Genomic DNA, 15,560 nt, shown 5'->3' with positions numbered 1-15,560 from the left:
GTCCGTAGATGCTCATCCAAACACCAAATGTTGCTGTCGAAATCCTTCAAATCATTAGAATCAATATTAGAATTAGTTATCCATAATTAATATAAACAAGAAAGAGCAATGTTAAAATTATTACACTTTCTATCAAATTATTTAAGGGTTCATTAATTAATTTGGTTAATTGAAGTTTTTAAATTATACTTTGAATATTAATAAAATTTTAAATCTCATTGATTTTTTGCTTTTAAGGTTGATTATTTTATTTAAAGAATAATAAAATCGATCAAACCAAAATTATTATTTTCAAAATTAAATTTTTATGGCTGGGCAAACAAATATAAGAAATAGATTAAAATTATTACATAAATAAATGTTTTTAAATAAAATATTTTATAAAGGCCTATTATAGTGCGAAGGAGGAAACGACAAAATGAAAGTGCCAACAAATTGCAAGAGATAACTTTTTTAATTTCAAGAACCGGTGCACTACCAAAATACTGTAGATTTTGCAGCCCTTACTAGCAGCGGTCGGAAAACCGGTGCTATAGAAGGGTATAGGCAGTGGTTTTTAACCGATGCTATATTAATATTATAACTGCAATTTTAACAGCGCTATAACCGGGATATATTCGCCCCCATTTGCCCTAACATAGTCATTCGACCGATTTTGCTCAATTGACTACTCGTTCAATTCGCTCGCTCGTCGAAACCCTTCATCGTCGCCTCCAAATCGCCATCGACGACCGAATACACCAGCGTTGACGTCGATCCCATTCCTGTCACTGAATCAATCATCACCAACAAATTCCGGGTTGCCATTCGGTGTATCGGACTTAGGTAATTTCCAACTCTTCTCATCTGCCCTAATTTTGATAATCCGGTCGCCATTTTATAGCAATTCTTAAATTTACTAAATTATTGAATGATTCTTAGAAATTATTTGTGCCCTAAATTTTGCATACATGTTTGCCATCCAGCGGTCATAAAACCGCTGCAAAATAATTCATGGCGGGTAAAACCTCCAGGAAAAGGTGAAATTTGTGCTGGGAAAGGCTTATTTTTTGGTAGTGGTGGTGCCAACTATTAGAATTTATTTTGAAATTATATTAGAATTAGTCTAAAATTTTCTATACATAGCTATAATGCCCTAAAATGAAATTACTTTTAATATGGTAAAATGATATAATCCCAAAAAATTATTTTATTTGTTAGCTCAAACATTGAGAAAGAGATGGAGATAGAGTGAGAGAGAAAATAACTTAATTTTTTTTTCGAATAATTTCATCTAAATGTACCTTATCTTCATATGCCTTTAGCACCACTCTCTCATCCCTGGATCAGGCTTGACTCAGTTACCGTAATGCATTTTTGAAATGAAACTCTTTCAAATGAATGATCAAAAGCATCATCTGGATCAGGCTTGAGTCAGTCGCTGTAAACAAATTCGAAACCTTAAGAGTGCCTAGAATATTATTAAAATTTGTAACTAACTTGAGATAGAGATGGAGAGAGAGAGAGAGAGAGAGAGAGAGAGAGAGAGAGAGAGAGACTTAATTAATGTGACTAAATATTTTATTGGAATGGTTGAGATTAATGAGATCATTTCTCATGAATTAATGGGGACAATGAAATCATACTGCTAGACTACACTAATACAAATGTAATGGCAGCTACTGAAAACTAATTATTATGCTATTACATTATTAAAAGTAGTAGTAAAGTAGCTAAAATCACCTGGAACGAGCTGGAGAGTTTTCGATTATGGATCTTCTTCTAACTTCTCTTATGAATCCTCTCGCCGATGGCAATAACTGCACTGTTAAACAAGATAACGTTTATATGTGTATTGCTTATGTTAAGTAGTAGCAATGTTAGGAAAAATAGTACCTCGCAATCTTTTTGGGATAGAGAAGACATAATCATAGATAGGAAAATACATATATTGATATATGCAATAAATGTTCTTTCTTCTTTGTTTCTCTTCAAAGCCATTGCATCATTTCAAAAGCAGAGTACAACTATCAAAGGATTATTACATTAAAAGAAAATAAAATTTGTATCAAAATACTAAAAATGGATTAAAGATAAGAATATTAGCATATCTCGTTGTTCATAGACGATCATCGCAAGAAATAACAAAAAGAAAGTGCCACCAATCGCAAGAAATAACTTTTTTTTTTTAATTTCAACAAGTGGTGTGACCAAAAAATAGTACCTCGCAACCATTTTTGGTTAGAGAAGACATAGCCATTGCATCTTTAGCCATAGGTAGGAAAATACATATCATGATATATGTAGGAAATGCTCTTTTTTCTTTGTTTCTCTTCAAAGCCATTGCATCCTTTTCAGAAGCTGAACATAACCATCAATGGATTATTACTTAAAAAGAAAATCAAATTTGTATCAAAATACTAAAAATGGAATGAGCTAGGTGAGAACTTTAGCATATCTCGTTGTTCGTAGACGATCATCCAAACACTAGAGGCTGCTATCGAAATCCTTCAAATTATTAGAATCAATATTAGAATTTTTTATCCATAGTTAATATAAACAAGAAGCAGAAATGTTAACAAATTCTATCAAATTATGTAAGGTTCATTAATTAATTTTGTTAACTGAAGTTTTTAAATTATACTTTGATTATTAATAAAATTATAAATCTCATTGATTTTATGGTTATAGGGATGATTATACTATTTTAAAGCATAAAATAATCTGTAAAAAAAAATCATTATTTTCAAAAATAATTTTTTTTTCCGACTGAACAAACAAATATAAGAAACAGTTCAAAATTATTATAGAAATAAATATTTTTAAAAGAACTATTTAATGAAGGCCTATTATTATGAAAAGCCGGCTTATCATAGAAAGGACAAAATGAAAGTACTAACAATTGCAAGAAATATCTTTTTTTAATTTCAACAGGCGGTGGGACCAATCATACCAATTATTAGAATTTTTTTAGAAATTATATTAGAATTAGTTAAAAATTTTCTATACAATGCTATAATGCCTTAAAATTAAATTAATTTAAATAAGGAAAAAAATGATATAATCCCCCAAAAAATATTTAATTTGTTTGCTCAATGATTAAGATAGAGATGGAGAAAGACAAAGAAAATATTAATTTTTTTTTTTGAATGATTTCATATACATACATTTTCTTCATATACTTGTGCAATGTCTTTTGAAATGAAACTCTTCCAAATAAATGATCAAAAGCTTCATCTCGATCGGTCTTGAGTCGGTCACTGTAAAAAAAATTAAAACTTTAAGAGTGCCAAGATTAATATTATTCAAATTGGTCACTAACTTGAGAGAGAGAGAGAGAGAGAGAGAGAGAGAGAGAGAGAGAGAGAAGCTTAATTAATGTCACAAAGGCTTCGTTTGGGACGGCTTTCCTACTGCTTCTTAAAACGGCTTTCTAGTACAAAAAATTTAATTCTTGTACTAGGAAGCCGCTTCAAGAAGCGGTAAGAAAGCCGTCCCAAACGAGGCCTAAATTTTGTATTATAAGGGTTGCGATTGATTACATATGAAATTAGAAAAGAGATTTCTAAATTTTAAATTTATATATGTATCTCGCCCTCAAATGAAGACCACCTGGAAATGAGATGACAAATATATTTATTTTTAAATTTTTTTTAAAAAATTAGAATAGAATGAATAGAATATTAAAGAAAATTAAAACAAAGAATTTTATATTAATTTCATATCAAAACATAAATAAAATAAATTAAAAAATAGAAATAATTCTGAAATAACCATAAATAAAAATATTATACTTGTTGTGAGAGTTATTACAATGCAAGCTATGTGTTACTTCATTTTAACTTTTTGCATTTGCTATTCAACTAATCAGAGAGACAAAGATTAAAAAATGAACAGAAGAAGTAATATACATTACAGGATTCAAATACACTAAAACAAAAGATTTTAGTTAGTTAAATTGTGATTGTGAATATTGTTGTTAGGTGGTTGAGATTGATCGTATCATTTCTCATAAATTAATGGGGATAATAAAACCATACTACTAGCAACTTCACGAATACAAACATATTGGAAACTACTGGAAGCTAAAAATTATACTATAACATTATTAAAAGTAGTAATAAAGTAGCTAAAATCACATGAAACGAGCTGGAGAGTTTTCAATTATAGATCTTCTAATTCATCTTGTGAATCCTCCCGCCGAATCCGATGCCAACGATTGCACTGTTAAACAAGATCAAGTTTAAATGTATTGTTAATATTATGTAGTGGTAATGTTATTAGCAAAAATAGTACCTCGCAATCTTTTTGGGATAGAGAAGACATAGCAATTGCATCCTTAGCCATAGATAGGAAACTACATATCATAATATATGCAGGAAATGTTCTTTCTTCTTTGTTTCTCTTCAAAGACATGGAATCTTTTTTAGGAGCTGAGTATACCCATCATGGATTAAAACTTAAAAATAAAATAAAATTTGTATCAAAATACTAAAAATGGAATGAGCTAGGTGAGAACTTTAGCATAACTTGTTGTTCGAAGACGATCATCTAAACACTAGATGCTGCTATCAAAATCCTTCTAATCATTAGATCAATATTATAATTTGTTATCCATAGTTAAAATAAACAAGAAGTAGAATGTTCAAAATTTTACACTTTCTATCAAATTATGTAAGGATTCATTAATTAATTTAGTTAATTGAAGTTTTTAAATTATACTTTGAATATTAATAGTGTTATAAATCTCATTGATTTTATGGTTATAAGGATGATTATATTTTTTTAAAGCATAAAATAATCTGCCAAAACAAAATCATTATTTCAAAAATAAATTTTTTCTCGATGAGCAAACAAATATAAGAAATAGTTTAAAATTTTTATTGAAATAAATATTTTTAAATGAACTATTTTATGAAGGCCTATTATTATGGGAAGGTTGCTTATCATAGAAAGGACAAAATGAAAGTGCGTGCCACCAATTGCAAGAAATAACTTTTTTTTATTTTTAATTAAAATAAATAATCTTTCCGAATAAGAGAGATTATTTAGAAATTCGATTAGAATTAGTGTAAAATTTATTATATAATGCTATAATGCCTTTTTGATAACAAATTAAATTTATTATATAATGCTAAAGTAAAACTAATTTAAATAGGTAAAAATTTGATATAATCCTCAAAAGTTATTTAATTTGTTAGCTCAATGATTAAGATAGAGATGGAGAAAGAGATAGAGAAAATATTTGAATTTTATTTTGAAATGATTTCATCTAGGTACCTTATCTTTATATACATGTGTTATGCCTTTTTGAAATGAAACTCTTCCAAATGAATGATCAAAAGCTCCCCCTCTTGGTTAGCCGCTGGGACATAAGCTTAGGTTTAACAACCTAATTCATATTGAACAAGTTTTAATAATATATACAAAACTTAATAAAGGGTACATGATAACTAGTACTTAAGACACCACTCTAATTATCACAATACAATGGCTGTTATAGCCATAACTCCAATCATGTTAACACCAAAATAGTACTCCAATATGTCACTAAGATCCCCCCAAGAAAATAACTAAAAAAAGCAAAATAAAATTAGTATTCAATCTCTCTCTCTCATCAAGCCAAATAAAAAAAAACTCTTAACTAGCTGAATATGGGTCTTCCTCATCATCATCATGACCCCTCTCACTGGGCTGCTAAAAAAAGGATCATAAGAAGGTGTAAATGAAATTTAAAGTTGATCAGGATGCTCCATAAATAGATTACTTTTAAATTTTATAATAAGAGCATCATTAAAGTCATCAGCTTAACTATAATGCTTTTCTTAATGGTCCATGCTGTGTGCCATCCTCATCCTTATCTCCATCTGCCAATCCTTGGTTTCCTCACAAAAACTGGGATGGGCTAGCGGGCAGCGCAACTCATGTTGCTGGCAGCATAAGCGGTGTGGAGCATGTGGGTTTAGGCGTGGGCTTGCGGGCATGCTGGCGTTTGGGCTGGGATGACAAGTTTTGAAATTTTCTTTTTAATTGTTCCCTCGACTTTTCCGCCGGCACGCGATCGGACAAATTTTCGGTGGAAATAATCCACCGGAAAATCCGACAATTTTTTTTTGCCGAAAATTTTTTCAGACCTGTGTTTTACCGGTGAAAAATTTTTCGCCGAAAATTCACCGTAAGCTTTCAAAATTCGCCGAAAAATTCGTCGGTAATACATGATTTTTATGTAGTGCTTCTATCCTCACCCCCACCCCCACCCCCCTACCACTATCCCTAACTCTACCTCTTACCTCTACCCCCTACACATATACAACTGTCTACCCTACCCTTAACACTTACAGCTACCACAACCATGCACCTACACCTAACTCTACAGCTACATACCCCTTTCACCTATACCTACTTCCACCCTCCACCTCTCGATCCCCCAACCCATACCTACTCTTACCTACCTATACCTTCAACTACTCATATCCCCCTACCTACACCTACTCCTTACCTATGTACCCTACCCTTACTTAGGCTTCGAGGGAAAGTGTGATTGTGCAAGCATGAGTGTGTATGGAATGGCCTTAAAGGCTAGGGCTAGAGCGAGTGCAAAAACGAGTTGGAAAGGGAGAGGCCACAAGGGAAAGTGCAATTGTTTGAGCATGAGTGAGTGAGGGAAAGGCCGTGAGGGTAATGGCGAGGGCGAGGATAATGCAAAAATGAGGGCGAGTGCGAGCTGGTAAGGGTGAGTGTGTGAGGTTGAGAGCGATTGTGTAAGCATGAGTGAGCGAGGGTGATGGTTAGAGTAAGGGCGAGGCCAAGTATGAGCGCGAGCGGGCAAGGGAAAGTGCGAGCGCGAGCGGGGAAGGGAGAGTCCGTGGTGCAAGTGCACCTTTGCAAGCACGAGAAGGCAAAAGGACGAGGCTGCAAGGGCAAGTGTGAAGGCGAGCTGGGGATGGTGAGTCGACGGGCCCCATTGCCTTCCTCCCCTCCCTTTCTATCTACTCCCTCTCTTTATCTCTATGATGAAATGAGTTTTCTGAAATGGATTTGCAAGGGAGTTTTTATAATGCCCGAAGTAAAAAAATTTTATAACATGATTGAAGGGGAGGGAGACAAATGGATCAAAACTCCAACTTCTTTCCTCCGATTTAGGGCCATCTCAAATTGCTCAGTCAAAGAGATAACTTTCCAATCAAATATTGGCCCACGTAATTATATAAGATATGGTTTGATGGATATATATTATAATGAATACAATCTATATATTATGCAACTTCTCATAAATAAAAAATTCTGAATTGAAAAAATCAATGAATTTGTTTTAACATTTGTTATTCAATAAAGCAAAGAGCAGAAGAGGTTGAAGGGAAATGAATGGGTGCAAAAAAAGCTGCATTTGTTACGAAATCACAGAGCATGATTATCAACCAAATCCACAACACCACCATTTAATGTTCTAATTAAGTTGCTTTAACTGTTGATATAGCTAAATAATATGTCCTTAATCCTCTTTATAAAGAGGAATTATAGTCTCACATAAAAAATAAGACCTCCCACAATAACAAAAATAAATATTTTATAATTATATATTTTAGAAAGATTTATTATAGGAAGGACGACAAGACTTAGTGAGCTCCAAAAGTTGCTGCTCCACGGTCAATACTGCAAAGCATTAAAATCAAACTATTAATATTTAATTAATATTCAAATATTTTTCTATATAATAATATCATTTCATTTTAACAAAAAATTTTGAATAGTAATCAGAGCATTAGTTTCAGAAAATGATCATGGAAAGGCTACATGCATATGGGCAAAGCCCTTCTAAAAGAGAGGAAAAAAAAAAAACAATGGAAGAGTTCAACATATGGCCTTTAGCTGTTGTAATCTCCTTTTTATTTGCTATGAATAAATTTGTGTTTTGGGTTAAAAAAAAATGGAAGAGTTCATATATACCAATATAAAATTCATGCCACTGCCTTTGACCTCCATAACGAGCATGCAGGTTCCTGATTTACTTGTAGCTTAAGAGCAGCACTTCAGAAATTGGCTAATCTAAAGAAAATAAAAGAAATTAATTAGGCTAAATTAAGGAAAATCAAATTGATATTATAATATCGAATATAAATGTTTTACAATGATTTATTTTGGAAAGGTTAAGTGAACAACAACACAACCTCTTCCAAAATATAACTTCGCTAGCGCAATCGCTGGCTCCGGATCAAAATCTGCAAACCATTAGCATAAAACTATAAGTGTTATAATATGTTATTCATAGCTAAAGTAGTAGCAATGTTAACATACTTACACTTGATTTCATATCAAACCAAGGGTTCTTTAATTAATTTGGTTGAATATTGAAGCATACAAAATACATATTTTAAATATTAATAAAATTATAAATCTCATTGATTTTAAATTCATACATGTATCACTTCCCTAAGAAATCTAGAATTCATCGGTGCTCATAAACCATTAGAATTTCCTACCCATACTTAATTAATATAAGTAGTAGCAATGTTAAAATTCTTACATTTCATATTCAATCTATATGATACGTCATCATAAAATAATCTTGATCAGGCACGAATCTCGAGGCAAAATCAAGCCATAAACTTCAAAAATTAAATCCGGAATAACATGAACTCTGATTACAGCAAACTTACAGTCAAAGTGATGCCGGAGTTTTCCTCAGCCACCAACAGATGTCGGACTTCTACCCGACACTGGACCTTCACTCTTCGCCAAGTTTCTACTCGATGTCAGACTTCTACCGGTTATCGGACTTTCATTGGACGTATATCCGAAGATGAATTTCTTTCCATTGTTGGACTTCTACCTGATGCCGTCCTTCTGACCTTCATCGTCAGACACAGTCCTTTCCAACCTCCGTCGCAAGACAATGGTCCTTTCGACCTTCATCGCCAGCCGACTACGGTCCTCCTGACTTATGTTGCCCGCCGACTACAGTCTTTTCGACCTCCGTCGCCCGTCGACTACGGTCCTCCTGACTTACGTCGTCCGCAGACTACAGCCTTTCTGACCTCCGTCACTAGACTATGATCCTCCCAACCAAACGAGCACGTCAATAGTGATTCTTTATATTCACATCATGTAATGTACTCTATAAAATGTATATCAAGCTAAGGCCTTCTCCCAAGGAAGGGCCTCATTTGTAATCAACTGCAATACTAGTGGATTCAATCAAACTGGGCTAGGCCTCGTGGTTTTTCCCCCTTTTCAGAGGTTTTCCACGTAAAAATCTTGGTGTCTCCTATGAATGCTACACACTCTCTTATCTGATTTCGTGCAGGATTTTCGTACAACGCTAAGATGTTAAACTTCATATCTCTCTACCGCCGTGAATCATCGTAGACGCAACAATATATAATTTTGTTAATTGAAGGTTAGAAATTATATTTTGAATATTAGTTAAAATATAGATCTCATTGTTTTTTAATTTTCAAGGATAACAATTTCAATTCCAAGCTTAAAACTCATACACATACCATTATAGCCAAAGATGTCATCGTAATCCTGCAAAGCCATTTGAATGAGTATTAGAATTCATTATTCATACTTAATTAATATAAGTAGTAGCAATTTTAAAATTCTTACTCATCACATTCAAACTATATATATATATATATATATATATATATTTGTTAATTAAAATTTTTAATTGAAGGTTAGAAATTATATTTTAATATGAATTAAAATATAGATCTCATTGATTTTTAATTTTCAAGGATGACGTTTTCTTTTTTCAAGCTCAAAATTCATACAAATACCTTATCGGAAGAGTTGTCGTTAGATTCCTGCAAACCAATAGAATTATTGTTAGAATTTGTTATTCATAGTTAATTTATACATGTAATGGCAATGTTAAAATTCTTACACTTCATAATCAAACTATGTAAAGATTTGTTAATTAATTTGGTTAATTGGTGCTTAGAACTTATATTTTGAATATTAATTAACATATAGATCTAATTGATTTTAATTTCAAGGACCACGATTTCATTTGCAAGCTTAAAATTCATACACATACCTTGTAGACATGGTTGTCGTCAAAATCCTGCAAGGCATTAGAATTAGTGTCAGAATTTTCGAGGATGAGGATTTCATTTTCATACACATTCCTCGTCGTCATTAGATTCCTGCACATCATTAGAATTATTAGTGTTAGAATTTGTTATTCATAATTAATTAAAACAAGTAATAGCAAAATTAAATTCCTTACATTTCATAATAGAAAGGCTTATTATAGAAAGGAGGCTTATCATACGGGTAAAAAAAAAACATTCAATAGAAGAGTTCAACATATATTCCAATATAAATTCATGTCACTGCCTTTGACCTCTATAACGAGCATGCAATTTCAAGATTTACTAGTAGCTTAAGAGCATCACTTCAGAAATTTGGCTAAACTAAAGAAAATAAAAGAAATTAATTAAACTAAATTAAAGAAAATCAAATTCATACCATAATATCGAAAATAAATATTTTACGCTGATTTATTTTGGAAATGCTAAGTGAACTACAACATAACCTTTTCCACATAAAGTCGTCGAATCTGGGCTGGAGCTCACATTGAATCTGCAAACCATTAGAATGAAAGTATTAGTGTTAGAATATGCTATCCATATCATTGTCGGACCTTGGCTGGTGCTGACTATTTCATTTTCAAATTTAAAATTCGTACACATTCCTCGTCAGATATGTCGGAAGAGCTGTCATCAGATACCTGCAATCCATAGAGAGGTAGTGTTAGAATTTGTTATTCATTGTTAATTAATATAGCAATGTTAAAATTCTTATATTTTATATTCAAACTACATATGTAACGATTCATTAATTAATTTGATTAATTGGTGGATAGAAATTATATTTTGAATATTAATTAAAATACAGATCTTAATGATTTTTAATTTTCAAGGATGACGATTTCATTTTGAGGCTTAAAATTCATACACATACCTCCTCAGAAGAGCTGTCATCAGATTCCTGCAAACCATCAGAATTAGTATTAGATTTTGTTATTTAGAGTTTAGTAATACAAGTAGTAGTAATGTTAAAATTCTTATATTTCATACTCAAACTATATATATATATATATAGAGAGAGAGAGAATCTTTAATTAATTTTTTTAATTGAAGGTTAATTAGGAATTATATTTTTAATTACATTTTTTTAGGATGATTGTTTTATTTTAAAGCTTAAAATGATCAGTCAAAGTTATTTTTTTCTTAAACAAATTTTTTTATTGCCATGTAGTCAATCAAATGAGTCCGAAGATCCTTATCGAATATATAAGGGAACAAAATACTTCTAAATGATTTATTTTATGAAAGATTATTATAGAAAGGAGATAATGAAGGTGCCAACCAAATACTCACTACCAAAAAATAGGGTTTTCGCAGCATAATATTTGACTTTTCCCGGCGGTTATACCCGCTAAAATTTAATTTGCAGCGGTCGGCGAACCGCTGCATAGCCGCTGTTTTTGCTATCCGCTGCAACGGCCTTCCGCAGCGGTTTCAAGACCGGCGGGGTAGCGTTTATGTCTAGCATTTTTTTGCGGCGGTCTTAACCGCTGCGAATATACAGAATTATGGCGGTTTTAACCGCGATAAAGACTAGCGAAATCGACCTGATAAAGACTAGCAAAATTGGTTTTCGCAGCGGTTTTCAAAACCGGTGCAAATAACCGCTGCGAAAACTCTCGTTTTTTGGTAGTGACTTTAACGAAGCCCTATCATCCGCCGTTTAATCGCCCTGCAAACAATTAGAATACTGTTAGAGTTTTTTTATTCATAATTAATATAATATAAACAGTAATAATTAGTAATGTTAGAATACTGTTAGAATCTGCATTTGAGTTTTCTTTTTTAATAAAGAATTAATATAATTAGTAGTAGGTAGGAATATTAAAATTCCTATACTTTATTTCATATCAAACTATGTCTTTAGAATGTTTATAAATTATATTTGAAGTATTAAGATTCTTAATTTAAATAAAAAAACAATGACATAATTCCCCCAAAAGTAATTAAATTGTTAGCACAAATATTGAAATTGAGATGACTAAATTATATTGAAATAGCTGAATTAATGTGACTAAGGCTTCCTTTGGGAAGGTTTTTTTATTTTTTTAAAGCAGCTTTCTTGTATAAAAGTTAAAAGTTTTATACTAGAAAGCTGCTTTAAGAAGCAGTAAGAAAGTCCTCCCAAACAAAGCCTAAATTTTATATTGGAATTGATTTCCTATACATACCTCTTCATAGGTGAAACCATGCCATTGGCACCACTCTCTCATCCTTGGACATTCAATTACAAGTGCAAAGCCTTCTTCAAATGAAACTCTTCTAAATGAATGATCAAATTCTTCATCAAGATCGGGCCTAAGTCGGTAACAACTATCTAACTTCAAAAGTTTAAGAGTGCCAAGAAGATTATTCAAGTTGATCACTGACTTGAGATTGTGACAATGATGAATTTTCACTTTTTGAAGCCTAAAAAGATGTCGTGAGCTGTAAGGAAGTTTAATATATTCAAGGCTTTCACAGGATCGCACATAAATTGTCTCAAGTCTTGATGGGAGGTTTGATATCAGTTGCAGCTTGTGGCAATTTATTAAGTGTAAACACTTAAGGCTCAAGAAATCTCCATTCCTCTCCATTGGCCGCTCTTTCCATTCATGCAAACTTTTATGTGTCTGATATTCGAATGAAAGAAAATCCATATGTGCCTCTATAGAGTAATTCTCATGCCAATCAGGAGGAAAATTATAACACCAAAAATCTTGCCCAATTCTAGTTATCCCTTCATTAACTTTAATTTTAAGTGATGTGAGAGATGGTAGCTTGGACAAATGAAGAAACTTGCATTCTTCATTGTTGTAGAACTTTCTCAACCTTATTTTTGTTAAATTGGAGAAGTGAGGATTTCCAAACCAACTTGGGAAGCTGCTACTATTGTAGCCTTTTATTGTCAACTCTTTAATGTTTGTGTGGGGTTGGAGGCCTTCAAGAATAGCTTTATCATTCCTTGCACATTTATCATATTTACGACATTTCCATATAAGTGATAGACTCTCGACATATGGCTTACTTTGTAAATTGGCACTCTTTGCATCTTCACGATCGAAAAAATTTTCAAGCCTATAAAGCTTCAGGCATTTTTGTAAATTTGTTAGGGGTTTCAACCATCTAATATTAGAATAGGGGTCATCTCTTATTACGTCAAATGTAGATTCAAACAATTCTTCTCTTGCAGATCCCAAAAACTCATATCCTTTTTGTTTAAATCTAAAAGAAAGGAGATTTTTTCTCCCGAAATATGATTGAGGCACCGCAACTAGATTGCATCTTGCACTAATCATCAAGTGACGTAAGCTGATAAGTTTTCCCATTGCATGGGGAGGCATACTTATAAATTCAGATTGGAGTATTAGTGTTTGTAACTTGTAAAGGCTACATAATGAGTGTTCTGTCATATGGATTTCAACTGCACAGATAGAGAGGTAACGGAGTTGTTGCAAGTAACCTATCGAATTTATACATTCAAAGCTGCATTTAAAATAAGGTGCATAAAATCTCAAAACACGCAAGCAGCTCAAATGAGAGAATACAATCTTGGAACAAAAATTTTGATAATGTACCGCCGCAGAGAAAAGATCTAATTCATGAATGTAAAGTGTTCTTATATTCCCATGTGGAATAACCTGATCAAACTTTGCATCTTTTATGAATACATGCTTTGCATTTTGGGGGAAATTCTTCAATTCATCAAAATCTAATGAAGAACATATCTCATTTCTAGTTATAGATTGAGCTAAATCATGCACCATATCATGTAAAACGAATTGTTTGTGTTTTGAGCATTGAAAGAATGACCTTCTCACCAAGTCTTCAAAATATTCAACTGCAATATCTTCCCACAAACATTTTCTTTCTGTAAGTTGAATATAACCTTGATCGATCCACATTCTTATCAATTCTAGTTTCTCAAAGTAATGATCCTTTGGGAACAGAGATGCATATAAAAAGCATGGTTTAAGGTATGATGGCAAGTGATTGTAGCTTATCCTTAGTGCAGACAAAATAATTTCCTTGGGATCCCATAAATTATTATTAAACACATCATTCCATGTTTGCTCCTTAAGTTCATTTTGTAGAAACCCCCCAATAACTTTTAAAGCCAAAGGCAATCCACCACATTTCTTAACAATTCTCCTCCCAAGTTGTTGATCAAACTTCCAACCATGGAAAGCATGTCTTTGGAACAATAACCATGACTCCTCTTCATGCAAGCATTCAAGCTAAAGTGGGGACACTGTTTGCATAATGTGAGCAACTGATATAGATCGAGTTGTTATAATAATCTTTCTCACTCCAGTACCAGAAAAGGGGGCTCGTAAGGCTTCCCATATATCTACTCTCTCATTGCAGACATCATCAAGAATAAGAAGAAATTTTTTATTTAACAAAGCATCCTTGAGTTTACATTGAAGATAATTCAAGTTATTATTATCATTGTACTTGGATGAATCCAGAATGGATGACACAATTTCTTTTGTTATTCTCAGAACATCAAATTGTTCAGAGACACAAACCCAAACCTTTAGGCTAAAATGCTGGCATACCTCAGGATCATTGTATACAAGTTGAGTAAGTGTCGTCTTTCCCACACCCCCCATGCCGACAACGGGAATAACAATGTTCTCCTTCTCAGAATGAGACATTAACAATTGAATTATCTTTCTTTTTTCCTCATCCCTTCCAAAAACATCAGATTCAAGCACAAGAGAACTACTTAGTGGCCTCTTCATAGCATCATTGGAACGAGGTCGCCTAGGGGCATCTTCTTCTCTAAGATAAAGAGCTTTTCTATCATGTGTAATCTCATCAAATTTCTTTATGACCTCAATGATCTTCATGGACATATCACAAGAAATTGGAATTTTAATTGAATTAAAGGGAGGTAATGATACCTGATCATAGTTTTCATGCATGATCAACAGATTGATAAACATATCCATTCACTTTTTAATAATTAGAATTTTAATTGAAATTAGGAGTGCAAGACATACCTGGTAGCCTTAAACGTCATCATCATTATCATCCACTCGTTTTCCCTTTAGAGAAGGCTCTGCTTCAACTACTACTGTCATTCCTTCCAATTGGGTTTTGATAACTTGATAATCATATTGATCCAAGATATCTTCAGTGTCATAAGCAACTTCTCTAAGCTCGCTAAGCCAGAGCTGGATAGCCTTCTCAGTGATCTCCCTCTCTTCGACATCATAAAGGGCTGCCTGAATTCTTTGCAGCATCCTCGACAACCGGCTCAAATCCTCCATTAATATTTTTTGGATCGAATAAACTTCAGTAACATTTAGTTCTTCTTGTGCTATGGATGATGAGGAAGATGCACCCAATGAAATAAACATAGGCATAAAACGAGACAACCTTTCCAAGGAAGACAATAGATTGGAGATGATCAAAGAGGTTGTTCCTGCCATTTCCAAACCCTTAGCTGAATAATTGATGAAGCTTCAATGTGGATTGGAGATGATTCAAAGAAGA

The 15,560-nt window shown here is 32.7% G+C and overlaps 2 protein-coding genes and 1 long non-coding RNA gene across 3 annotated transcripts; all 3 read right to left on the bottom strand.

Moving 5' to 3' along the window:
• Window positions 1–7,926: 7,926 nt before the first annotated feature.
• On the bottom strand, window positions 7,927–10,113 carry LOC114581018. The gene is made up of 4 exons (XR_003702823.1): window positions 10,022–10,113; window positions 9,762–9,788; window positions 9,480–9,507; window positions 7,927–8,025 (listed from the first exon to the last, which is right to left on the bottom strand). It is a non-coding gene; the product is annotated as an uncharacterized LOC114581018 (long non-coding RNA).
• Window positions 10,114–10,558: 445 nt separating this feature from the next.
• On the bottom strand, window positions 10,559–14,288 carry LOC110097897 (putative disease resistance RPP13-like protein 1). Its single transcript, XM_020824533.1, has 5 exons — window positions 14,283–14,288; window positions 12,248–14,227; window positions 10,951–10,977; window positions 10,678–10,717; window positions 10,559–10,569 (listed from the first exon to the last, which is right to left on the bottom strand). Exons 1-5 carry the CDS (start codon window positions 14,286–14,288, stop codon window positions 10,559–10,561), a joined length of 2,064 nt encoding a protein of 687 aa, XP_020680192.1.
• Window positions 14,220–15,038, bottom strand: LOC110097899 (disease resistance protein RGA2-like). Its single transcript, XM_020824535.2, has one exon. The coding sequence runs from the start codon at window positions 15,011–15,013 to the stop codon at window positions 14,294–14,296; it is 720 nt and encodes a 239-aa protein (XP_020680194.1). The 5' UTR covers window positions 15,014–15,038; the 3' UTR covers window positions 14,220–14,293.
• Window positions 15,039–15,560: the final 522 nt, after the last annotated feature.

This window comes from Dendrobium catenatum, unplaced genomic scaffold (genome assembly GCF_001605985.2).
Source record: "Dendrobium catenatum unplaced genomic scaffold, ASM160598v2 fragScaff_scaffold_1481, whole genome shotgun sequence".
Classification (NCBI taxonomy): domain Eukaryota; kingdom Viridiplantae; phylum Streptophyta; class Magnoliopsida; order Asparagales; family Orchidaceae; genus Dendrobium; species Dendrobium catenatum.
The sequence above is the reverse complement of the archived record's forward strand: the minus strand, read 5'-3'. Positions and strand labels throughout refer to the sequence as shown.